This window comes from Chelonia mydas, chromosome 6 (assembly GCF_015237465.2).
Source record: "Chelonia mydas isolate rCheMyd1 chromosome 6, rCheMyd1.pri.v2, whole genome shotgun sequence".
In the NCBI taxonomy this organism is placed as follows: Eukaryota; Metazoa; Chordata; order Testudines; family Cheloniidae; genus Chelonia; species Chelonia mydas.
In genome coordinates this window covers 32,318,199-32,343,650 of record NC_051246.2, presented here as the reverse complement: position 1 = coordinate 32,343,650, position 25,452 = coordinate 32,318,199, and the positions used below count along the sequence as shown (strand labels likewise).

General features: G+C 39.3%; 1 protein-coding gene across 1 annotated transcript in view; it reads right to left on the bottom strand.

Moving 5' to 3' along the window:
• PIK3C2A (phosphatidylinositol-4-phosphate 3-kinase catalytic subunit type 2 alpha) overlaps positions 1–25,452 on the bottom strand; it is an 88,484-nt gene that overhangs the window by 46,146 nt on the left and 16,886 nt on the right. The window contains exons 3-8 of the mRNA XM_037899712.2: positions 15,240–15,340; positions 12,180–12,337; positions 6,535–6,655; positions 4,287–4,398; positions 3,334–3,413; positions 3,130–3,193 (exon numbers count right to left, since the gene is read on the bottom strand). Coding sequence (XP_037755640.1) covers positions 3,130–3,193; positions 3,334–3,413; positions 4,287–4,398; positions 6,535–6,655; positions 12,180–12,337; positions 15,240–15,340 — 636 coding nt within the window. The remainder of the gene's footprint in view (positions 1–3,129; positions 3,194–3,333; positions 3,414–4,286; positions 4,399–6,534; positions 6,656–12,179; positions 12,338–15,239; positions 15,341–25,452) is intronic.

Genomic DNA, 25,452 nt, shown 5'->3' with positions numbered 1-25,452 from the left:
CTCATTTACCAAGGTATGAATCACAGGCTGGTATGGATCCTAGTATATATCTGCCCAGAAAGAGCTCGCAAGATTCCTAGCCATATCTTCCTTTTACATCACTTAGTTTTATATTCACATCTATATTTCATGGTACAGAGACAATTAGGACCAAATCTTCAGCTACTGTAAGTCCATCAGCTCCAATGAAGTGTGATTCAATGTGAAGGAGAAATAGCATGAGTAAACTGATTCTGTTGAAATGCAGACTTAATCCTCATTGTTTAATGTGTGGCCCCATGCTTCAGACTATACACTATCTAACCTCTCTTCTTAATGAGGTAATGGTCTGCAGAAACCTTAATCATTACACACTAAAATTTCTGCAGTGAGGCACAAGTGCTCCAGACTAGCTTCTTACAGCCTTACCTCATTCACTATCAAAATTGGGCAGTGATTGAGCCAGACTTTGGGGCACAGGGAAGTGAGAAGAGTGACTATGTAACTGAAGATCATGTACACACATGCTGGAGAACTTTGCCTAGTAGTAACCATCATGGCAGCACACATGCCTTTTTGACTCCTTGTAGCCCCTCCCCAGGGTACTTATGGGCAGTACTGCCCCAACCCCACTCAGTTTTCTCACTGAAAGCCAAAACTGGAGACTGATGGAAAAGGGACGGAGAGTTGGTTATGGAATACACAACTGCACCCACTTCTTGAACAATTACAGTACAAATAGATAATTTTTCTTTTTTGAGTAGCTACAGACATGTATTTCACTCAGGTGAGTCAAGCAGTAACTGAGGGAGGTGAGGCTCAGTGTCTACTTAAACAACTGAAGAACTGCCTGTCCAAAAAGTTTGCATCTGGTCTAGATGTAGTTGTAATAGCATAGTGCTTGGTAAAAGTATGCACGGAAGACCAGATAGTGGCCCTACACACATCCAATATAGAAACATCATTGAGAAACGCGACTGAAGCTGCCTGGGTTCTAATCAAATGAATCAGTCTATTGTGGAGGTGTAGCCTGAGGTAGCCCACATGCTGTCATAATAAAGGATGTAATCCATGTGGAAATCTGTGTGGAAGCTGCCTGATCCCCTCCGACATGAAGCTGAAGTTTAGTCCTTTACAGATAGAATACCAAGGACCATCATACAACCAACAAATCAACATGCGGCTCCATCTGCATTCAAATGAGGCTTAGGAAAAAGAGATACAGGTTAAGTTTACTGATTGGTTAAGGTGAAACTGTGAAACCACTTAAGACAAATTTTGGGCATGGTCTGAAAGACACCTTTGTCTTTGAAAAAAACTGTATTAGAGGCCAGGCCATTAGGGCCTGCAGTTCACTTACTCTCCTTGTGAATATAACAACAAGAAGAAAGACTATCTCTTGGCAAAAGGAAGGATAGGGAACAAGTTGCTAAGTGCTCAAACGGAGGTCTCATGACGGAAGCCAGCACAGTGTTACGGTCCCACAAGGGAACAGCTTCTTTTACAGGTGGAAAAAAGGCAGACAATCCCTTTTACAAATCTTCCATGGAGTGAGAAAAATATGGAATCCACTTACCTTGCTATAAAAGGTTAACATTCACATTGTTTACAGAATTAGTTATCTGGCAAGGCCTAAGCAACTTGTTCACCAAGCTCAGGAAGACAAGAACCACCACTCCAAAGATGAAGAAAATATACCTTCTTTGATAGTCTTTAAACTTACCAATAAATGGTTAAGAATCGTTTAAATTTAAGAAATATTTTTAAAAACAAACAGACAGAAAAAACAGCTGTAATCTGGATTAATTTGAAATGGAATTTCGACTTTTATTAAATTCGGATAGAAACAAAGTTGAATTACAACCCTGTTGCTTACACTTTCCCAAAATGCATATGCATGAGGTGAAGATGCTAGCAAAGTCCTGAGCCAATAAAGCGGTCAACGGATTATATTTGGATCCAGTCATGCCCCTTAAAGAGGTGCCTCTTCGATCCTTAGTAAGACTATGAAGCCAAGAATTTGGATACTAGCTCTTGGCATTCTTCTTAGCTTCATCTCATCCACCTCATCTCATCCAAGTGAGCAAACTGAAGCAGCAAAAGACAGCTAACTACCACACTGCATCATCAAGAAATAAGCTTCCAGCCATGCCATCACGCAGCACAGAGCACCGGCAGCGCAGTGAGCTGAGCTGAGCTGAGGCTGTGGGCGAGAAGAAACAGGAGGGAAGGGGCTGGGAGCTAGCCTCCTGAGCCAGGAGCCGGGCAGGAGGGGCCTGTGGGCCGGATGTGGCCCGCGGGCCATAGTTTGCCCACCTCTGGTGTAAAAGCACTATCAGCAGATTAGATTTGAGTTATCACCTTAAATTTATTTTAAGGTGATATGTAAATACTATTTCAGTTTAAGATACTGTTTCTACTGTTAAGCAAAAGATTGTTCAGACTATGTATTCCTGGAGAGAGAGAAGCTAATCTTAGTAAACAAAAAGAAACAGTAGGATTTAATTTGAGTACAAGATTCTCAATTTTAATTAAGTTGCCTGTTTCAAGACTGTTCCCTACAGCGAGTTGATGAGTTTAAGAAAAACATTGCTCTTATAAAGGAGTAATTCTTTAATGACTGTCTAAATAAGAGTTAAATACTTTCTTCAGTTGCACAGGATTCAGTTTTTCATAGTTAGCGAGTATGAGTATTTTGCTTTTCTTTAGTCGTGCTGTCCTCTAAGGAACGGTAAGAACCATAAATGACTAAAATAATTGGAGGTGTCATCTCTGAACTGGCCGTGAAACACAATTAGAGAAATAAGGGTAGTAGACCAAATCTTAGAGCATACATTTTCAGCACTTTGGGGATAAAATTACTTGGCACACAACACTTGGGAAACCACACCATTTACCCTTATGGTTAGATGACCCAATTATTTTAGTTGTGTGTGATGGGGAAGAGAGACAGGAAAGGAGATCTGAAAGCCTAGAACTTGGGATCTGATTCTAAAAGGGAGAACTGAAAGACCCTGTTAGTGTTTTTGTAACTCTCAATACAAGAAGCTGAGTTAAGACGCATATAAATACTAAAAGATCATTCTTATGCAAGATTTAGTATAGCACTAATTTGAAGGAGAATCTGTACTAGAAAAAAAAAGATCTTACCTCCTTTTTAAGAACCATGTCAGTTTGAATATGGTAAGCCTCTAGGAGCTCTTCAACAGAATGCCTGGAATACATAATTACTGTAAAAAAGTGGAAGTTCATACTATATACCACCTTCTCACTAAAAAGGCAAATATGGTAAATTGTTCCAAAATTTAACAGAAGATGACTTGATCATGAAGGCTGTAAGTTACATATGGTTACCTTGAAATATTTTCTCTGAAAGGCTTTTCTGTTCTGTAGAGGTGTTTTGTTAAATTTGTAGGTGTCCTATCATCTTCTTCCTAGTAATGAGAAAATATTACTAATGTCCTAACTCAGAAAGAGGACAGTACAAAAAGACCAGCCCCTTGTCTACCCCCCTTCTACGCAAACATCAAGTCCCACCTGAAAAAGTGCTACAGTGATCCATATGCATTTTTAATTTATTTCCTCTATTCCAGAGGTGGACAAACTACGGCCCGCGGGCCACAGCCGGGCCCTGGCCCGGGAGGCTAGTCCCCAGGCCCTCCCCCGCTGTTTCCCCTCCCACACAGCCACACGGGCTGCGAGCCCCTGTCGCTCTGAGCGGCATGGTAAGGGGGTGCGGGCAGCGCATGTGCAGTGGTGGAGGGGGTTGGACAGGATGTGCGAGTCCTGGGAGGCCTGTCAGGGTTCGGGGGGTGGGGGTTTGGGGTTGGATAGGTCAGGGATGAATAGGGGGCAGGGGACAGGCTGTTTGGAGGGCACAGCCTTCCCTACCAGCTCTCCATACAGTTTTGCACTCCGATGTAGCCCTCGGGCCAAAAAGTTTGCCCATCCCTGCTCTATTCAGAGAAGAAAGTCATGCACGACGCTACATGGATTAACGAGAGTCTGTTACTCACGTAACAAAGTTACAATTCAAATCAGATCACTAACTGACCAACACTTCCATCCCCTTTAAGCATGTCAGCAAGCATATAAAGACCATAAAAACCATTTTTGTATTTTCTTATGCTCTCGAAGTCCAATTCAGAGGTTTAAGAGATTAAAGGATTTACAAATCTATATATGGATCTTTTACCCATTTGGGGGTATATTCCACCTTCCCCTTCCAGGATAGTAACATTACATATATAGTTTCAGAAATATAGAGAATCAGGATTATTATAATTGGAAATTTAATTTGTACTCACTGTTCGTGCCAGATCTCTGCGTACTACACTATGGGTCAAGAGCTGCAGTTTAATCTCTGTATCCCATTTTCGACAGTTCTGAACGTATTCGTGACTTCCTACACAGTGCTTACTGTTAAATAAATGAATGTTGTAGTTACCTGCCATTTCAAAAATATGCAACAAATGTTTTTCAAACAGCACTCAAATATTCAAGATAACCCTGTCTGAGTCATCCTCATTCTTCAGAAATGCTTTGAAAATCCAAGATCTTGATTAGACATTAATATCTTGATTCAGCATTTAGTCCTGCAGAACATCTCAGAATTTTCAGCCATTAAAGAAAAAGACTGCCACAGGTTGTAGGCGGTCTTAAAATTTAACAATTTACAGAATCCCAGTAGCGTGCATGGTCAACCGCCAATTCCAAATTAAGTATTTAAGAATCCATCTTAATTCTGGTTTAAAAAGCATCAATTCCTTCTGTGCCTACAGATTCATTTATCAGGTTGCTGACATCTGAATAGCAGTTGAAAGCTATGTTATTCTCTCACTATAGTCAAAGACCCTAGAAGCCTGCATACAAACAAGCACTCATTCACCACAGGATTTAGGTGAGGAATAGACCGATTTCTAGGTAACTTTTCAAGTCATCTTAGTTTCCCTCACTTTCCAGGATATGGGATCCCAGCATATGCTCAGATGTTAAAGCAGGAAACAAATCCCCATATAACATAAGTCTCTTTAGAATTCTGATCCACAAAGAGAAGCAAGAAATTCGATACAAAGCCTTCTTCAGAGATTTGAAACAAAGGAGAATTTGATTGCTTATTTTTTTTCTTTCAATCCATGAAGAATCCGAGAACCCCAGTCACACCACAGAATGCCAAAGATTCTCTAACTCCCAGTTTAATTTCCTCCTACTTTTCTCTTGTGCAATGAGGCATTTTCCTTGATTATGAACCCAGAAACAGCCCCAAATACTACTTGTCTATGATAGATTAGAAATTACTACATAAGTTTTCCAAGTGCGTTCCACATCATATTTGAAAGAGCATTCAGCAGTAAAAAGGTCACTCGGGGGGGGAATCCTTATATCACAGACTCGAGAGGCAAGGCGGCAATTTAGGAAAAGGCCTAAAGCCCGTTAAAGGCAGAATAGGAAAAACACGTTTTGGTTTAGTTTTCCCAAATGTCAAAATATATACACAACTAGAATCTACAATCAATAAAGAATGCAAAATGTGGCTTATATTTTGATGAGTAGGCCTCTTAACTCAGTCTAATACTGTACAGTATTTCATTTTTTTTTAAGTGAGTAGGAGTGGCTAAAAACCCCAAAACAGCTGATATAACATCACTTCTGTTTCTATACCACAATCCAACTCATGATAAGATTCGCAAGATCGTCATCAGAGTCTAGGATCATGAAAACAGCCTTAGTGGAAACAGGATTCTCATTACAAGGCAACCTTCCAAACCCCAAAGTTAGCTGTTACAGAACTTGAAGCAGTGTGAACTTTGGAAAATCCCTTATGATCTGACAGCCTGTTGCTTAAATCAGCACTTTATCCACCAACATCAGTTTCTAATGAAGGCTCAGAAAACAGAAAGTTCAGGTAGGAGAATATATGAGTTGAAGTGTGAAAACTAGCCCTGGAAAGGCAAATAAGGTGATTTATATAGTTAAAGAGTGAATTCAGTGCAGGGAAGAGCTGTCATACTGAGACCTAAAAATGTTGTCTCATTTATTTGCTGAACAGGCAAAGAGATACCTAACAGTTTTGAAATGCAGTATGGTACTCAAGTTAAAATTCTATTAACTTTTTAAATGCTACCCCCTCCCCCACCCCACCATGTCATCCCCACTTCAGTCAGTCACACAACAGCTGCTGTAACCAAGCTAGAAGAAGCTCAAAGACCAGTGTAACTTTTGAAAAATTACTCTCATGAGGAGAGTGGAATGAACATAGAAATAGGAACTGATCATCATATGATGTAGTAGAGCACAAAAGCCTAATATATGCATGCTAGAACAGAAGAGCCAGTTTCCAGATTAATGAATCTGCAGGGACATAGTACCTATGTGCACACACTTCTTCCCCTGTGCCCCCCACTACAAAGGAAAAACTAGTAATATTCAGATTCTAATATTCACTAAATTAATTTTTGCAAATTTATTTATACATTTAATGATGGGTAGATTTTCTAGTAACTGTGACCTGAACTGAGTGACAGTTAAACATTAATAAAAATTAAGTTTGCTTACTTTTGTAGAACTTCTTCTTGACCACAGACTTTCAGGATATAGCTGCTAATGTCCACTTCATTCAAGTCATCATGTACCCAGCAAAGTGCCTGCATTATTATAAGCTCGACAGGAGAACTCACTGTTTAAAAAACACACACCCCCACATCTGAAAGTTACATATCAATTACTGTACATCTCTACTAATTCGGTTGTAGTTGCTTACTCTATTACCTAGATATATTTTTACAGAAGCAGGCAACATTCTCCTCAATATACATGCACAAACATTTATATTGTGTCTTATCTGAATGGGTCTCAAAGCACATTAATTACAGAGCTCTCTAATACACATTATAAAGAAGGAATCACTCTAGCCATCACTGAAATTCAACCACACACTTGAGGTAGAATGTGGCAGCTATTGAACAAAGGTGCAACACTACGTAACTGTTTAGGAAAAGAAAACCACCTCCAACTGAAGCTGGAAAGGAATTTTTTAGACATGATGCAATTACCCAAATTGCAATCTTGCTGGGACACCAGAAACCACATCCTGAGCCAGTATCTTAGAATCTTTAATAACCGGAAGTGGTCAAAAACCAGTAATTTTGTCTCAGACTGGAATCCTTATTGTACTGAAACACTGGTTTAGACCCAACTTTGATGGAAGAGTGTTACACACTAAAAAATAGGAGTACTTGTGGCACCTTATAGACTAAAAATTAGAGCATAAGCTTTCGTGGGCTACAGCCCACTTCATCGGATGCATAGAAGTGAACATATAGTAAGAAGATTTTATATATACATACACACATGGTGGAAGTTACCATACAAACTGTAAGAGGCTAATTAAGATGAGCTATTATCAGCAAGAGTTTTTTTCTCCTGCTGATAATAGCTCATCTTAATTAGCTTCTTACAGTTTATATGGCAACTTCCACCTTCTCTGTATGTGAGTGTGTGTGTGTGCGCGTGTATACACACACACACACACTCCCCCCCCCCCCCCCCCCCATCTTCTACTATATGTTCCATTCTATGCATCCGATGAAGTGGGCTGTAGCCCTCGAAAGCTTATGCTCTAATAAATTTGTTAGTCTCTAAGGTGCCACAAATACTCCTGTTCTTTTTGCGGATACAGACTAACATGGCTGCTACTCTGAAACCTGACACTAAAAAAAGTGTTCCTGGAATATTCTGGATTTCTTCATAGATATATTTTCAGATATTTACAGCTCCAAAACTTTCCAAGAAGTTACACAGGGAGCAAGTTCTGCAAAACAATTTACAAAGCCATTCAAATGTAACATTGGATATAGGTTTATAATAAACCATCGTGACAATGGGGTATGTTTTTGTGCTGCATACAAACCAACATAATTGTATTTGTACTTTGGCATACTGTATATAACATTTGTTTTGTTCACCCATGTAAAACTAGTATACCAAAATGGTGTTATGTAACTTGTCAGTTACCATAAAATAGTGTAATTTCATAAATGACATTGCTTATTTTCATAGTTATATCCATTAGTGTAGATTTTTGTTACTTCTATTTAGTGCAGTCACTTAAAAGATTTCACCATCGGAATCCACTATAACGACTTATACTTTTAGCAACAGGCAGTCTATTAAACTTGCCTTTTATTTTGGAAATCAAGACCTTTCTAAATTTAGGATATATTGTGGAAGCTTACCCAGCAATTTCAAAAACAGAAGTCGATTTGTGGTGTCAGGTTTTTGCATTTGGATGGCATTTTTGTATATTATATGTTTATGTTTAATAAGGACCTTGAAAATAATGCAAGTAATCCCAGGGTTGCCTTGGAAAAAGTTTATTCTCTTAATAGAAAGAAGGAAGAGTTTAAAAAAAATGGAGAACTCATGTTTGTGAATTATACCAGCTACATAGACTGTACATATGTAGATATGCCAGATTATATAGAGGCTAAAAAAAATAACCCTTTCCAGTCACTCATCTAGTGCTACTAGTCTTTACATCATAAACAGCTGTACTGGCTGAACACACCATCTTAAATTCTCATCTGCTGGACCATCACTTAGCTACCAACAATTTCATAATTCAATTCCAGGTCATAAAATTTTTTGAAGTGTGCCAAAAAAAATCTGTAAAATTAGTATAGAAATTTAAGTTTTAATATACACCATATATTACGGATAGCAATATAATCATCTATTTCACATGTTGAATTGCTAATACTGAGTTTCAAATAAGAATCTGTAAGCAAAAAATATAAACTGGACCTAAGACATGGTCCTTTAAAATTGGATATTCTCATCTTGCTGAAGACTAAGGGCAGGTCTACACTTAAAGCTGCAACAGCGCACTTGATATATCTGTGCTGCTGTAGCTCTTTAGTGAAGACAGTGCTGTGACAATGGGATAGTTTCTCCAATTGACACAGCGCTGTCTATACTGGGGGTTATGTTGGTATAACTGTCGCTCAGGGATGTGGATTTTTCACTCCTCTGAGTGCAATAGTTCTACCAATGTAAGTTTGTAGCATAGGCCTGGCCTTAGGTAATAGCTCTACCATTCGTTAGATTTCAGTTAATAGCGTTGCCGTCAATCAGGAAGTTCATATGTTAGCCAATATTCTTGAACACACAGCTCTTTATCTGCCCTTATTTTCTAAAAATGTAGAGAAATATTGATAAAACTGCTGACAATGCCAACTTGGGCAACCTGGCAGAAAAAGCTCATTTGAATGTCCTCTTACCTCTCCACCCAGTCACCACATATTTTCAGTACACAAATCTCACTAGAATATTTTGCAATATCCCCTTTAACATATTAAAGGAATGTTCTCTTTAACTGATTGTGTTTTTTAGATTTGGATTTTTTTCCTGCATTCAAAATGGAGAACGTAGCATGGCTGTAGCTGTTTTAAAGAGATGTTTACAGGTTAATTCAGGCTCCAAAACTAAATAACTGAATTTGGGTTTTTTGGTTGTTGTTTTGTGCTTTAATTGCAGTGCCAAGTTTACACGGGACAACTTGTATCTAAACAGTTTGCTAGCACAAGACAGTCTAAACGTGAGTCAAACAAGTATTTTTGTTCCAGAAGATAAATATTAAGCAATAAGAAAGCCTTATATGAAAAAAGTAAACAATTTAAAAAAAAATCAAATTTTTACCTGTTAAATACCTCATTTTAAAACAAAGTATGCAGAACCTAAGGAAGAATGTATTAGGTGAGATTTTCCTGTACAAGTACTGCAGAACTGAGCTCACAGCATTACTTGTTTACTAACTGTGGTCACTGTTTGTTATATACCTGCTGCTGCAACCAGCAGTGAGAGAGAGCACACAATATTGTTTCTGAATGGTTTAGTACACCTATATACTGTAAACAGATTTATTTCGACGCTAAAGGACTTCCATCGTTTTCAACAGATTTAAGACTGAAGATAACCATACCCAAAATGGAGGTATCCCTTTGCAAAAAAAAAAATGCATTCAGAGTTGTGAATAATAGCATAATGCCACCCTAAATTGACCAGCATGACTAAAAAAAATTTACATGACATACCTGCTATTACTATAGCAATGCAAACACTGAAATTTGTATTGCTTATTTCAACGCTGGTAACATCGTTCTCCTTCTCCCCTTAATCCTGCTGCCCATAAACTCACACCCAGGAGCTCCAAAGGGAAAAATATTGTTATAGTTGTGTTTTAATCCCTTCTAATACACCTATCTTCATAAGAATGACATTTACTTTCTTACCAGGCTTGCCTATCACACTAATAATGGGAAAAATCTTTTCCCACCCCCAAAGACAGCTCTATCCACTTCTATCATCAGAAAGTGGATACACTTACATGTATTTGTTTTATGCAAGACTGATAAAGCAGCAACTTATCTACTTTATTGTAAATTAATTCAGTATTTTTAGATATTTAAATGAATCCCAGAAAGCCGGATGTTTTGAAAAGGAGTTTGAGGGTAGTCATACCGACAGGGCTACTCTTCAGGCTTAATTACTTCAAAAGAGGCATACGTTTTCTTTGAAAAAAAGGACTCTTGTCCCATGAGGTCTGAGGTCAGTCTCCAACTGATAATGGAGTCACCTTCTGGAATACTGCATCTGATTACACTCTCCTGCAAAAGTTAATTAGCAGCAAATGCTGCTTTGCTTGCTTTCTCTAAGTTAAGAAGCTACCATATACACTCGTTCATTAGCCCATTCGTTTATAAGCCGACCCCCCAACATGGATAGGTAAAAATGGCAAAAACTGTAACCCTTTTTGCCAACCCCTGAAATATAGGGTTTGGCTTATGACTGGCTCCCAGCCCACCAGGGTAAGCTGTTAGCAGGCCAGGATGTTTGGTTTACCTGAAGCATTTGCAGGCACAGAGCCCCTCATCTCCCAGCAGCAGTGGTTCGCTGTTCCCAGCCAACGGGAGCTGCAGGAAGCGAGGGCCAGCACGTTCTTTGACCTGCGCCACTTCCTGCAGCTCCCATTGGCCGGGAACAGCGAACCGTGGCCACTGGGAGCTGTGAGCAGCCGTACCTGCGGACGCTCAGGTAAGCTAAGCGTCTCATGGCCAGCCAGGGGCTTATCCTGAACAAGCCGTGAACCAAGTTTGGGAAACCCTGCTGTACAAGGGAAGTATCTGATCTCATATCTCACGGAAGAGTTTATTATTCACAGTGAAAATATCCAAATGCTGGTGGAAACCAATACAGGAATTTGAGGTTTCATATGTTCTCATTTGAGTTGTCTAATGTAGCAGACACAACAGCAGCCCAGTTTGGCATTTGTGAAGGATGCAAAAAAATTCTAGGCATCTACAGTTTCAACTACTGCAGACTAGAACACAAGGGGAGTGCTGTGACACCCTTTTTCTTATGAGATAACTAGCCCTCAGGGAAAAGAGATTCTTAGTTGCCCAGAGGTCAAAGATCTTTCCTTCCACATGCCATTCAGTATTTCCTGCTTGCTCAGGTAGGACAGATAGCAGCAGTTGTCACTTAACTTTTTAGCAATCCTTGGTAACGAAGTTAACAGAACCCACATTTACTGCTGAGTTAATATATTGTGCAGTCTTGTCCCCAAAAGGGACATAACCTCTGCCTTCTTCTTCAAGGCAGGTTAGAACTTAATTCCCAGAGAAGTATTTGTGATTGAATTGGGCTGATTTACAAGTGGCTTGCTGAATCCCTACTTTTTTGATGACTGCCATCATGTGCTCCAAAACCTAAGCAATTCATTTAAGTCAAAGTCTCTAGCGCTTATGACCGCAAAAATAACTTTTGACGTGTGAACAGAAGATGACATGATGCAAGGATGTCTATCTGAACCTACAGAGCGCCTCAAACAGCTTTGAGAGAAGTCTGAATAGCTTTGTTTCAGGGTTTTCAAATACATTTTATTTTAAAAAAAATAAAATAAAATTTAAATTCACAAACTAGGCTGAAAAAGGTCCAAAAGGAAATCTGGTCCAAAAGAAATTTTCTATGAAAAGGCTGTAAGTACCAAAAAAGTAAGGTTTAGAATGAGTGTGCCACCTCAATATTTACAATTATTAATACTGGTACTTTCAGAAGTCATTTAGAATTCAAATCAACTCATTAAAAAAATTAGTAATCTGAACTACAAAAAAAGAACTGAACTATAAAATGGAAATACTTACCATCACATGTAAATGTTACTGGCTGTTGGAATCCTTCAATTTCTATAGAAACCTTGATACTGGCATTCTCCCCACTTATATTTCTTTGCAGCATGACTGGACTCAGCACAAAGCCTGGATTTGTGTGTTGATTGGTATAGGGAAAGTTGGTCCTCAATCTGTAAACAAAGAGGGTTTTAGTTTATGAACTATTCTATGTATAAGTCCCTTGTCTGTCATGCACTGCAATGCAGTTGTCTGAAAGTAGTACCAAAGTTGTAAATACTTTCATTCTTAGCTTAAGCTGTAGATACAGAAACATTTGACTTGTCTGCTCTCTGCTCCAAGACTGCCCGTAACAAATAGATGAGCAACTATTTTAAAATTAGTGTGTAGGCTGGAGCAAGAGACTATGACTTTCACATGTTAAGCTCATTGATACCCATTATCTTGCTATTTGCATGATGTTCTGAAATTCCATGTTTAACTTTAAGTTACAATATAATTTGAGAGAGCAAACTATACTGTAGCATCTGCATAAGACAACTAATTTTCATTAGTCAAAAAATCTAATTTTTGGAACACAAGTCCTCAAAGCACTCTAAAATGTTTAGTCTTTGGGCACTGCTGTTGTGTACCTTTCAAATCCAATTATTTCAAACACTGAAATTTAAATAAAGCAGCAATGAAAAGGAGATAAGTGAAGAGCAAAAAATTGAGGAAGAAGTGGGCTCATTTTGTAAACCAAATCGCTAATGAGAGATGGGTATATGTAATTTTTCCCCCATTTGTTAGAAAATCTGTTCAGAAGTAAACTTTTTATTTTCAGTAAAAAGCAGCCACCAAACAATTCTATTAAAAATTAGTCACAATATGTAAAGTCATTTTACCTTTTTGCTGACATTACAGCAATGTTCTAGGACATTAGGAACAGAGAAATTATACTGGTCTATAATGGTCCAACTAGCTAAGTATCGTACCTCTTGACAGTGACCAACAACAAATGTTTCAGAGAAAAAAGGGAATTCCTTACATGGCAGCCTGTAGGTAGCTGTTAGTGGTTTAAGTCTTGAAGCGGATATATTTAATTGTAACTGATTTTAAAACATTCTTATTCCTACCTAATACTCAAATTTTGCCTCAGTATCTTGTAGCAGTCAGTTCCATAGGTTAATTATGAGTTGTGTAAATGTGTTCTCTTTCATCAGTTTTGAAGTTACCTTTTTATTTCATGGGTACTCCCCTTTCTGTAGTCGAAGAAGGAGAAAATGATAACCACCAACTGACTACCTCTTGCTCCTTCATTACTTTTTGTACCTTTTAGGTCTTAATTTCCTTTAAACTAAATATTCCTAATTTTTAGTGCATTTAAATATACAGAAAAAATCTTCTTGTTGTTCTAATAGCACCCAGAATGTGCTTGGTGCTTTCCAAATTCACAAGAAAGCAGTCCCTGCTCTGAAGAGTAATATTCCATGCTTTTAGTCATTTTTGTCATCTCTCTTGACCTTGTCTGTGTCTGCTTTGTCACTTTAGAGACAGAGTGACCAGAGTGAACAAAGTATTCAAAGCAACACTAGTTGGCTAATCGGATGCATCTTTCACAGACAAACACATCCCTACAAAGAATACAATATATTCAGGATCTTGTGTATAGTTTTAAAGCAAACAGACTCGGAGGTCATGCAGTATCCAGTCCACAAAAACAAACTAGAACTGAGATTGCTATTGAAGTACAGCTATAAAACTGTAAGGATCTTAAGGATCTTAAACATTCAGGGTTCCACTTCTTTAAATGATTCAAGAACATGTAGGACTTGCCCTACCCTATCTGTAAATCATGTACTTGGTCAGAGGAAAGATTGAGGGGGAAGCAGAAAAGCACGTCAGAGAAGGGGGGGCGGGGGAGAAAGCCTCCCTCATTGCCTCCTCTCTCCTCCCAGGTCAGGGGTGGCCAGCCACATGCAGCTCCTTGTATAGGCACCGACTCTGGGGATGGAGCTACAGATGCCAACTTTCCAGTGTGCCGGGGGGTGCTCACTGCTCAACCCCTGGCTCTGCCACAGGCCCTGCCCCCACTCCACCCCTTCCCACCCCCTCCCTTGAGCCTGCCATGCCCTCACTCCTCCCCCGAGCCTCCTGCACACCACAAAACTGCCGATCAGTGGGGCTGCCGGTGGGTGGGAGATGCTGGGGGGCTGCTGCCATATTACTGTGGCTCTTTGGCAATGTACATTGGTAAATTCTGGCTCCTTCTCAGGCTGGCCACCCCTGTCCTAGTATTTATGTTCTTGCTTAATGCTGCTCCCCTTGAGCAGCATCTCCCCTTCTCCCAGCTACCTCTTTCTCCAATACCAGTAATAAGCAGAGACTCCAACAGACAATGCATTCTCCCTGGTGAGAGACTAGATTAGAGAACAAGTTGAGGTTTGATCATTGCGGTCAGCCTGGATTTCCTGTCTCTTGCCCGGGGAGGGCAAAGGCTGAGGACATCTTTCCCCAAGAAGTTTATGCCTGTCTGAAGGAGATGGCAGCAGCCTGTGTGTCTGGAGATGGGGCCAGGGAACAAGTACAATGACTGAATGCATTTCAAGTGCAGAGAACAGTTTGATAGGGCTTGTTGGGAGGGAGAGAAGGGAGGGTAAGAATGAAGAACTTTGAGGAGAGATTGAAAAACCATGTGAAAGCAAGGAATAGAAAAGGAAGAGACAAAGACTGGGGGGGAACCCTGTACTCCAGAAAAATGTGTGATGGGGAACAGGAAGAGACAGGAAGTGAATACAGCCAGTCATATCAGTAGATCAAAAAGAAAGTCATGCAGAAGACATTTACTGCTTAACAGAAAACCATTCTAAAACGTTAAGATAAATGCCAACGAAAGAAAGGATGTGGGTTGGACAGAACAGACTGATGTGAGGAGAAAGGCATACTGAAGTTTGCCTAATGCAGCGAAGTGTGCAGGGCTAGTCCTGTGAACATTACCAGAAGTTCACGATATTTGAACTTTGATATTTATTTCCAGGACAGCAAACACTACCATTTAATTATCTGAGAATTAATTTGCAATCAGTAACTTCTTACTTGGTAACTGCTTGACAAAAAGCTGCCCGCTCTTGATTCTGCCCTTCAATATCTTGGAGAAGTGCATTTTCTGTTGTCAGGCTAGTGGTCCCATTGTCTTGCTATAGTTAAAGGATAAAACAAAACATTAAACTGGTTGAAAACATACTCCCATAAACCTTCAGATCACTAGTAAAACCTCAAAACAATGTAGTGTTTGCCACCAATATTTCAGCTACATGAAATGTGAATTTACAGATATTAGCATACATATGTAATAAGAAAATGAATATTTCAGTTATGATTGAACTGGTTTTGTATCAATTTAAATCAGAATTGATTCTTTGCAACATTACCAAACTGGAAAGTGAACACTCATGGAAGCATGGAATCTGGCTTAGATAGCGGTCATATATCTTGACTATAAACAGCTAACTCTGTGGCACTAAGTTCCCAAGTAAATGTAGCAGATACCGGGTGCGCGCACACAGATTGTCAGTCTTGTACTTTCCGTCCCATTTTATTGGGAAAGGGAATGCCAAGACAGGACATTAGGTCTATGTATAAATATGATTATGTTGAAGTTACACATTTTATTGGGATTATTTTAGCTTGAGAGCCTTCTGTCACTGTGGCATTTTTGAACCAGTTATTTTAATCATGCATTAGCTTCCAATTTAAAGCACAGTTTTGTCACATAGCCATGCCATAGCAGAAAAAACGTTCTACTTAGTGCAAAAAACCACTATGAAGAGACATGCACAATTAGTATTTGCTCTTCATTCAATTGTGCATGTTACTTACCACAGATAAACAGATTGGCCCTGTTTAACCACCTTTGATCTGCTGGGTTACTGTTATCAGTGTATTTAAGCATTGCTTGTAAGCATCTATGTTTCCGTGGATGCAATATGCTGTTTATTATATAGTAAGGAATTTTTGTTCACGTTATTGAGTCTGTGTAAAGCCAACTTTTGATATTTCAAAACTCAAACATCCAGAAGTTTTGGTTTTCTGAAGGAAGCACTGGTAATTTGAATTTGTTGTTTCACTTACAATTACTGGTCCTACTTCTTTTGTGTTGCATATCAATGCATTCAAACATTTTTCCCCCAGGTTAGTGCATTTTCTGAATCCAATGTGGAGGGTAACAAGACTACTACACTCTATTTTTTAGGATCCTTTCTGGTTTGAATTACAGTGAGAAGCCTGGCCGGGGCGGGGGGCGGGGAGACGGACACAACTAGTTATATTAAAAGGCATTGTAGGTGCCATTAAACCAGATCTCAGAAGGAAAAAAGTTCAAATGACTCATCTGAAATCAGACCATAAAGAATGATGGTTGACTGCAATCATCAGCAATTCAGACTTCAAAACTTTCTTCCTTATTTGTTGGCAGTCTGCAGGGCGTAAGGGCAAAGGTATTGGTCTCAATTTTTTTATATATATAAAAAATTCCCATGCCATGATGTTTTCGGCCACTCCCCAACCAAGCAATAAGATCTGCACGAGTAGGAGGATTATTTGTGTCTGAGATCCCTTGAAGGGAGTCCCAATTCTCCAAATTCAAAGGACTAAACCCAAAGACTAGTTGGAAGTTTCACCTAACAAGGTACTGTAGTCTTGTGTACCTTAGACCACGGTTTCTCAACCCATTGGGCAGAACCCCAAATTGCGTCACCAGAATGTTTCAAAGGGTCGTGTGACAGCTCCTGTTCCACAGGGCTGGCTGTGCTCACCTCCTTGATCCAGGCACTGCAACTAGGGATATAAATATTGTTTAAAGAGTTAACCAGTTAAATGATTAAAATATTGTTTAACTGGTTAACTTAGCCACTCCAGTGCAGCCGAGGTCTCCCTGGCTGGCATGAGGCCACCAGGGCTGGGGCTGCTCCAGACGGTGTGCACAGTGTTACCAATTAAGGTCGGTTAACAGTAAGCCTAATGCTTACTGGTTAACCTTCTACATCCCTAACTGCAACCTCTGGGGTCCCAGCACCGCTCCGGTTTGGCCCAGCCACCATGACGACAGGTATCTGGGTAGGCCAAATTTAAGTGAGTGGCACTCCAGCTCCAAAAGCCAGGTCACAACTTCATTCTCACAAATTTGGTCCAGTCAGGGGGGCAGGGATAAACCTGAATGGTGCTGCAATCCTGGAGGTTGCAATGCCCAGAGCAGACAGCCCCACAACACAGGAGCTGCCACTGTGGGGTGAGTGCTGAGCAGGATCCAACCAAAACTACCCCAGAGCCTCCACGCCCATACTATTTACTTGGTTGTGACAGGCCATAAACATTTACAGTGAGAACCAATGCCTTAGACAATGCCTCTCTTCCTATAGTAAAGGCAGGTGAAATCACATGAAGTGCCCAAGCTAGCAGCCCCCATTTATATTTGTGGGCACAGTGCACACAATGGAAGGCCACTCAATTCACGAACTCACACTCAGGATCAGACAGAGCACATTTGCTTTTTCCCAGAACATTCTGCAAGTCTATCTTTTTCAAGGCTTTTTAGGCAGAATGCATGCCTTTTGAAAGAGGCTTATGTAATGCATTGGACTGGTGGGCAGGGAAGGGTTACTCATATAGTCAGACTGGGGCAGCTGGGAACTTGTCTTTTTAAAATGTGTTTCAAGCTTTGGAAAGGTAAATCTAGGGTAGTTTTTTTTTTTTTAAGTATTTCTTTAAACTTCAGACATGGTATACTGTTGCTAAACACAGAAGTTACTTTGAAAAGTTTTACCTTTCGGGATGTTTTGATTAGTGACATTTTACCTTTAATACTTTTTTGCAAGATATTTAAATTCCAATTCATTTTAGCTGAAAATTGCTACACCACAAAATATGGAGCCATTGCGCAGAGTGCATCGTTCTCTTGTACACTAGTTAAAACAAATAAAAAAAGAACTAGAAGCAGTAACTTGACCTTTTTGCTGCTAGATCTTTGGTTTGACAAACTTACCAACTGGTGGTTGTTTAAAGACAGAGTACATAGGAATGTGTTTGACAGTCACAATTCAATACAAAGTGGGTGTGTCTACAGTTCTCACACACATCACATGAGTGTTAACTTCAGATTACCAAAATTTAAATGGCCCTCAGAGATGGCTCCCACATGTCAGGATTGAGGCAGTTTAGGAACGCTTGTATTTTGCTATTGGAGCTAAACTGGTGCTGGAAGTAACCATTAATGCTTCTCAGTGAAATTTACAAACATTAATCCAGTCACCTTTTCGCAAAAGAGAAAAAATGTGCACATGCCAGTCTTTCAACTATTTTACTATATGTCTTGTGTGCTAGCCTCCAGTTACTTATATCGATTATGCCCTTTCTAAGTAGTTTGTAAACCAGCAGGACTGGGGTGAGGCAGATCTGTACAAAAAGCAAGTCAGGATATACATGCATTCACATAACTAACTTAAAATAAATCTTCACACTGCCTTGATCCTGCTGCAGGTCTATGATGGGACAGTTTAAGGGCTGCTCTAACTTACACTGACTGCCAACAACCCTAAAGGGCTGAAATGCAGCCAAGAGTGGCAAGGGGGTATCCTGGCACCATCCTCTTTCCTTCAACCACACCCTATTTTTCCTGTTAGCGTGGAAGGCACATGGTAAAGTCATCTCTACACAACCAGTGGATACCCTGGCATTGGGTAAACATCTCTGGGCTAATATCAGTCTGGGGTTCAGTTTATGCTGGCAGAGGAAGAGGTCCTCATTGTAGATAGTACTGCTCAGTTGAAAACGTAAGTTAGGTAATTCACATTGCATACTCAAATTTTAAAATGCTATGAAAAGCCTTGTAATACATGTAGAAACAATAGTTGCCAGTACTTCAGCAAGTCAACTTCATATTTATTCATATTCAAATATTGCATCTTGAGTTAAATAACTCGTTTCCAATTGACCTATTCTTCAATTGGTAACAGCTGCTCATTAAATCCTGACCAAGGGAGCATATGAATTCAGAATGCACTAAAATGAACAACTTAGCATACATACAGACTAGAAACATGCTGATCCAAATTTGCCTGGTCTAGACCAAAAAGTTTACAGTTCTCAAAATTGCACGTCATAGGGTTGTCTACATGGTGCAACAATGTGTACCAGAGGGGTGTAATTTCTAACTGTGTTGTGCACTAACTGATCCGTCTGAAGTGGCACAATGTTAATATGCACTAAGGAACTTTTAGTTCATGATAGCAGTATCTACGTAAGCTAGTTATTTGTTAAGCACACTAGTGTGTAGCGCACTCAGACCCCTCTAACTCATGTTGCTGTGTCATGTAAACAAGCCTATAGCAGTTTATTTTGTAAACTGAGTTTGGAAATGTTTTTATTTCCAATGGTTTAGTTTGCCTTGTACCTTAAAAAAGGGACCACAAACAAATCACTTCTGCCAAATTTGTTTTAACCAGCTATAGTTACTAGTGACAAAGTTAATTTAGCTGAAAGGCTACAGACTAAACTGAACAAAAATAGGCAGTTTACTTTTGGCATTTAATAGCATTATTGTCCGTTTCACTGTTTGGGACTTTACTAATCCCAGTTCCTACGTAAAACTTAAGAAAATTGGATAAAGACTGTAAACCCACAAAAACTGGAATGTGGACTTGGTTACATGTGCCACACTTGCAACTACTTTTAAGTTCTTTAAATGGGACTAGACTTCAAGGTAATGTCTTTAAGCAACTCATACATTTGTCAGCAATCCAGTACAGCTTCTTAAGAAGTTAGGTGATCAAGTCAGCAACACACAATACCAAATCACGCACAAGGAAACAGGAAGTTAGCGTACTAAAAAGGGGAAGGCAAACCCATGATAAAGGTTCAATTCATATCACGTAAACTGCAAATCAGGAAAAACACTTGAATTTAACTCAAGGGTATCACAGCATAGCTTTAGAAGTAAAAGTGTTTCATCACACAATCCACCAAGAGCAGGAACTGTTCTATGAAAAACACTACCCAGTAAGATATAACCAGAATCCAAGAGTCTTCAAAAAAAAAAAAAAAAAAAAAAAAAGAGTAACCTTACACTTAGACAACACCTTTCAATTCAAGCTGTACTGTACAGTCGACACAGGGATCACTTCCAATAATGAAATAAAGGTACGCCTGTGATACAACATTGCCACTTCGGTAACGTTATACAACTGTTTAAGACCAAACAATATCTTACCCCACTGGAACTGCAGGAGGATGTTTAAGGAGGCAGAATGTAGTCACTCAAGTTGAAGTTTGACTAGGGTTAATAATCCGTTCCTATGAAAAAGTTTCATGGGATTGCTGATAACCACCAGTAATCAAGACATTCATTTTATGGACCATCCAAAAGATGGCAGCTCCTCCAACACAACATTACTGAACCAATACTCAATCAAGGTATTAGGAATGACTGAAGGAAAACTCAATAAAATGAGTCAAACTTCCTGTAGCTCCACAGCGTCTCTTTTTTTTCCTCGGAGGTTTTACATCAAAATATTGATCCAATTTACAAGTACAATTGATTTATCGCAGGCCATAGTGTGGCTGAAGGCCATGATGAACCTGATGTTTCTGGGGAAAGACATCTGATATGTTGTCATTGTTAAAGGGTTGGCTACAGAAGTTAAAAACAAGGAAACTATGTTTGCCTCTCTAAACACAGACTACAGGAAGAATGAGTTCACAGATCTCAAAGCTTAGAATTACACAAGACAAAGTTATATTGACGTTCTACTCCTCACACATCAGCTTTTCAAACCTCTAGTCTCTTACAAAATACAGGGAACTATGGTGCAAAAAAAGCCTTCCAAAATATGACAACCAGCTCAGAACAGCAGGAAACGCTCACTGAGATGCCAGGAACATTACTAATAGAAAATTAAGGATGACACGCCTCCCCTGCCCCCACTGAATGCATCCGATGAAGTGAGCTGTAGCTCACGAAAGCTTATGCTCAAATAAATTTGTTAGTCTCTAAGGTGCCACAAGTACTCCTTTTCTTTTTGCAAATACAAACACGGCTGCTACTCTGAAACCCAACATTTTATACTATTGCTTTGTCAATATTTCTTTTTCTAGAAAGAGCATGGTTAGAAGATTTTAGGGAGCAAATTTAGAAATCTATTTACTTTACAACAAGTATTTTAGAGATCCAGCAGAAGATCCATACCTTTGTTCTGTCTGGATGTTGTGTAGATAGCGTATGATGTTATTCAAATAGCTGAAATACCAAAGCAAAATTCTCAAAGCAGTCAAATCCTCTAAATCCCTTTTCTGTGGTCACAATTTCCACAAATATGACTTTGCAGACTGTAAGGGGGAATTGTAGCAGAAAAAAATTTCCTGCTGAAGTCTTTAGAGATTTTATTGCCTCTTTTGACAAGTATGAGGAATTCTATAGTGAAAGACTATTTTCTGGAGAGAGAGCAGCTCAGGAAAGCTAATCTGGCCACTTAAAAAGGTGTAATTTCCAAACCGAATCAGCCCCTTGGTCCATCTAGTCCTGTACCCTGTTTGACAGTGGCCAACACGGATTGTTTCAATGGAAAGCACAACCCCACAGTAGGCAGATGGGAGATAATCTGCCTACCAAAGGTAATAATCCCTAATAAAATAGTTTAGGCTTGCAGCACAATGTTTTATCTCACTTCCAATATTTTTATTTAAAGAACAACTTTGGTCATTCTTGTCCCTATTAACATTTAATTCCTTCTAAATCTTGGTAAGATCTTGGTCTCAGCATCCTGTGATAATGAGTTCCATAGTCTAGTTATGCAACGTGGGGAAAAAAAACATCAGTTTTGAATTTGCCACCTGTCTGTTTATGTTATGACGGGGCAAGGACAACAAAAGCTTCCAATCTATGTTCTCTACACCATTCATTATTTTGTATATCTGCATCATGTCCTTTCTCAAGGTAAGCAACCTTAGCCTTTTCAATCTCTTTGATTATGAAGGTGCATGACTTTTATATATTCTCATTGCTCTTCTCTGGACCCTTTCTAATTCTGTAATATCCTCCCAGATGGCAACACCACTGATTTTTATAATGCCACTGTATGACCAGTTTTTGATTTAGTGCACTTTCACAGAGACACTTGAAAGTCCAAATCACCAAGCTAATATGTTTTTCCTGGAGATAAACTAAATAAAGCATATACACTTGGCAAACATGTGTTGCCAGTTGCTGGAAGAATAGTATATCTTCATGAATTATTATGAATCAATGTAACAGTATTTTAAATTGCCTCGCCTCAGCATTCATAACACTTTGTGCCAAGAGTCATTGATTAAAGTTCTAGCAACACTGGAAAATAGTAAGTGGCTTGTGAACTGATTTCTTAAGTTTTTTCACATTAAAGTAATTTTAACAGCACCCATCGAGGATTTAGAACTCGTCACAAGGCTACATATTCCTAGCAGTTTAAAACAAGAAATCCTATATACCTTTAAAGATGTCTGCTAGTTACATGGCTTGTTATCCAAGGAATGTAGTTTCATGGAAAGGTAACATTTCTGTAGTAACTAGGGCTGTTAATTAATCAGTTAATTCATGCAATTAACACAAAAATTGCAGTTTTAATCGCACTGTTAAACAAATAGAATATCAATTGAAATTAACTATTTTGGATGTTTTTCTACATTTTCAAAAATATTGATTTATATTACAACACAGAATACAAAGTGTACAGTGCTCACTTATTACAAATATTTGTACTGTAAAAATGATAAATAGTATTTCTCAGTTCTCAAGTACCGTAGTGCAATCTCTATCGTGAAAGCGCCACTTACAAATGTAGATAACTGCACTCAAAAACAAAACAATGTAAAACTTTAGAGCCTACAAGTCCACTCAGTCCTACTTCTTGTGCAGCCAATCATTAAGAAACAAGTTTGTTTACATTTACGGGAGAGAATGCTGCCCGCTTCTTATTTACAAGATTACCTGAAAGTGAGAACAGACTTTCGCATGGCACTTTTGTAGCCAGCTCCGCAAGGTATTTAAATGCCAGATATGCTAAACATTCGTATACCCCTTCATGCTTCGGCCACCATTCCAGAGGACATGCTTCCATGCTGACGATGCTCGTTAAATAATGCATTATATTTGTGACTGAACTCCTTGGGGAAGAATTGTAGGTCTCCTGCTCTGTGTTTTACGTGCGTTCTCCATACATTTCATGTTATATCAGTCTTGGATAATATTTTTTGTTTTAAAGAACACTTTCACTGCAGATTTGACAAAACACAAAGAAGGTACCAATGTGAGATTTCTAAAGATAGCTACAGCACTCAACCCAAGATTTAAGAATCTGAAGTGCCTTCCAAAATCTGAGAGGGACGGGGTGTGCAGCATGCTTTCAGAAGTCTTGAAAAAGCAACACACTGATGGAAAAACTACAGAATCCAAACCACCAAAAAAGAAAATCAACCTTCTGCTGGTGACAATTGACTCAAATGATAAAAATGAACATGTGTTGGTCTGCACTGATTTGGATGGTTATTGAGCACAACCCATCATCAGCATGTCCTCAGGAATGGTGGTTGAAGCATGAAGGCACATATGAATCTTTAGCGCATCTGGCATGTAAATATCTTGCAATGCCAGCTACAACAGTGCCATGCGAACCTCTGTTCTCACTTTCTTGTAAATAAGAAGTGGGCAGCATTATCTCCTGCAAATGTAAACAAACTTGTTTCACAATGACTGGCTGCACAAGAAGTAGGACCGAGTGGACTTGTAGGCTCAAGTTTTACATTGTTTTATTTTTGAATGTAGTTATTTTTTGTACATAACTACATTTGTAAGTTCAACTTTTTTGATAAAGAGACTGCACTAAAGTACTTGTATTAACTGAATTGAAAATGTTTACAGAGCAATTTTAATAAAAATATAAAGTGAGCACTATACACTTTGTATTCTGTGTTATAATTGAAATCAATATATTTGAAAATGTAGAAAACCATCCCAAAATATTTATATAAATGGTATTCTATTGTTTAACATCACAATTAATTTTTCAATTGCGTGATTAATTTTGTTAATTCCTTGACAGCCTTCGTGTCAATTGATTAAAACTATCCACTAAATCCTCCAACCAAAAGGGAAAAAAAAGGAGGAGAGGAAGATTAGACTTGACACACTGATATATCAAAGTAAAAACTTTCTGGGGAAAAAAACTTGTGCCTACTTTATACATCATAAAAAACACCCAATATTTTCCCTTGGCAGGTAGATCAACTTTAAGAGGAAGGTTAAAGTTATTTGTTTGTAATCATTCACTTGATTGTGCTATATGGATTGCATCCCTGATTTTGAAAGTATGGAATGTACATTTTCACTGACAACTGCCAGGGCAGGCAGCCTATTGCCCGCTTATGATATTGTCAGAAGTTTTGACCTCCTGTAGCTCTAATTTCAAAGGGAGTTGTGGATGCTCAGCAACTCTGAAAGTCAGGCCAATGGCATACATTAGCAGTTAAGTTGCTCTGGATCATTTAAATCTTCAACATGTCTAGGAGAGAGCAGAGGATGGAATCCCTGCTCTCCTCTGCACTCTACTTCAGGGGTTCATTGCACCATGACCCCCTTTGACAACAAAAATTACTACATGACCCCAAACGGTGTGGGGGGAGTAAAGCCTAAGCCTGAGCCCTGCTGCCCAGGGCTGAAGCCCTTGGATTTCAGCCCCGGGTGATGGGGCTCAGGCTTGGGCCCCGAGCCCCAGCAAGTTAACACCAGCACTGGCAACCCCATTAAAACAGGGTCATGACCCAACCCACAGTTGGAGAATTGCTGCTCTTCTCTAATCCCAGTGGAAGGACTGAGAACAGCAGCCCGGCCATTATTATGACCCCATGAACTGAGGTGGCATTGACTATACATTCATCCTTCAGACCAATTTAAGAAAAGGTTTAATGTAGTTACAGATCTACAGGTGACACCCAACCTCTCCCTGGGTATAACTCCAACTCCTGAGCATTGCCTCAGAACATTGTTCCATGGCATGCAAGAGAGGTCTACTTATACAACAGAGCTACAGTAATCCCATGTGAATGTGCAATGAGTGGAGGTGCAAGGTTTGGTCCATAATGATCATATGTTCCAACTCCGCTGCTTCTGAGGGTAGGTCTACACAACTGCTTAAGTCGATCTAACTTATGTTGCTCAGGGGTGTGAGCCTAGAGCATCAGCATAGATAGTCTTCACCAGATGTACTACAGCAGTGAAGCTGCATGG